The following is a 1,754-nucleotide window of genomic DNA, read 5'->3' on the forward strand; positions in this document are numbered from 1 at the left end:
AGGCTTGCAGGAGCTCTGCAATAAATCTGTAAACTTTTAAGCAAATTTGTGGACATTGTTCATCTTTAGAGAGCTTCTCATACAGTATTGCAGACTACGTGTCTTGTCCTCATATACACATGTCTATCAGTCTAAGAAATAACTGAATTCATATAATTGAAATTTTCATTCCTGTTATGGTCCTTGTCTGCCCTTACCGCATATCTCAACAAAATGTGATGTTCTGGTATTCTTTGATTTCTTTTTATACTCCGGTTCAAAACGAAGATCTGTCAACATTTTACTCCACAATCAATAGACTGACTTCGAAAACTCATCGTATGGTAAACAATGAATGACAAAATACACGTATCACTCTCTTGCCATTACCTTTTTTCAATATTTGATAATCTGTACGAACGCATTTCCAACGGAGTACAACAATCAGTGGTGTTCAGACGAATTTAAAGTATGTCAAAATATGCGAAACCTGATCCAGTAGTAAACATTGTAACTTTATCATCTGTTTGGTTGCTGCTTCTACTTATGGTCTTGTCTTCAACGGTGCTACGTTTATCTACGAATTTGTGACAAGAGTGTACAATTTGAAATGGTTCTGGAAATTAGGGCCATTCTTCTAAAATATAGATGCAGACTTGGGCTTCATTGTTGTCGTTCCTCTATCGTAAGCCACACTTCTTCGCTGGGCATAGTATTCACTCCATATTTCCGTTGTATGTTTCGATTTCCTTGCAAGTGGAACTTGAACTTCCTGCACAGTGTCGTCAACAACACTATGCCTTCTGCATATGACAATCGGTATCCTGGACACATCCTCTTCCCAGCAAAGCCAAACGGAGAAAAGGCCAACTTATGGCGTTTGGCAACTTGGTCCGGCAGAAATCGATCTGGATCAAATCTGTCAGATAAACAAGAGGAGGGTAGCCTTCACCGAAAAGGAAACATTATTTGCTGAATGGTCGTTCAGTAAATCTAATGGTTATACATCATGGATTTTGCAACCGTCGCTCTCTTTATTCAACATCAAAATAGTTTACAAAAATGAAAGCAAAGTTTAATATATCTCTGCCCAATATGAATTCCCTTTTGGGGATAATCGTGTACATTACAAACTTAAGTTAATTTAAACATATCTTGTTTTGAAATACTTATGTATGAATTTATTTCTATCGCCTTGGTTTACCCGTAGGGCTTCCTAGCCTTTGTTCACCGTTTGCATGTCCACATATGATATTCGCCCGGTCTCAATTTAACAGTCTCGCCATGTATGAATATTAAGATCACTTTACCTTTCAGGGTTCGGCCATATCTTTTTGTCCATGAACACCACTCCAAGGGCGTGTACAACTCCGGCCTTAAAAAGATAAGTGCACGTGAGATGCAAGGATATCATTATTATACTTCACTGGTTTAGAAATGTTGTGCAGCGTGAACTTTTAAAATGTATCAGAATTAATATCATAATTTAATGAAATGAACAGAAGTGTCAGCGATTGATTGGATATAACACGCTGAGCTAACATTTGTCATGGAATATGTGCATGTCGTTCACAGTTGAAGCAACAAACTACTGTCGCACACTACAATCACACTAAACAAATATCTATAGTTAAGCAATTTCTTTTAAAGCTTTAGCAGTTTTCTTTTATTTATTCATCTTTTCTTGAATTTTGTTACTCGTGATTGAAAACTGATAAGTGCTGTCCTACCCCTTTTTCTATGCTGTAATCGCACACCTTCATGTCTTTCTCGTA

The 1,754-nt window shown here is 37.2% G+C and overlaps 1 protein-coding gene across 1 annotated transcript in view; it reads right to left on the reverse strand.

Moving 5' to 3' along the window:
- Positions 1–355: 355 nt before the first annotated feature.
- Positions 356–1,754, reverse strand: part of LOC139135428 (cytochrome P450 20A1-like) — a 9,570-nt gene continuing 8,171 nt past the window's right edge. The window contains exons 9-11 of the mRNA XM_070702811.1: positions 1,710–1,754; positions 1,290–1,354; positions 356–898 (exon numbers count right to left, since the gene is read on the reverse strand). The exon at positions 1,710–1,754 is cut by the window's right edge and continues 70 nt beyond it. Coding sequence (XP_070558912.1) covers positions 643–898; positions 1,290–1,354; positions 1,710–1,754 — 366 coding nt within the window. The 3' untranslated portion in view covers positions 356–642. The remainder of the gene's footprint in view (positions 899–1,289; positions 1,355–1,709) is intronic.

This window comes from Ptychodera flava, chromosome 1 (genome assembly GCF_041260155.1).
Source record: "Ptychodera flava strain L36383 chromosome 1, AS_Pfla_20210202, whole genome shotgun sequence".
NCBI lineage: Eukaryota > Metazoa > Hemichordata > Enteropneusta > Ptychoderidae > Ptychodera > Ptychodera flava.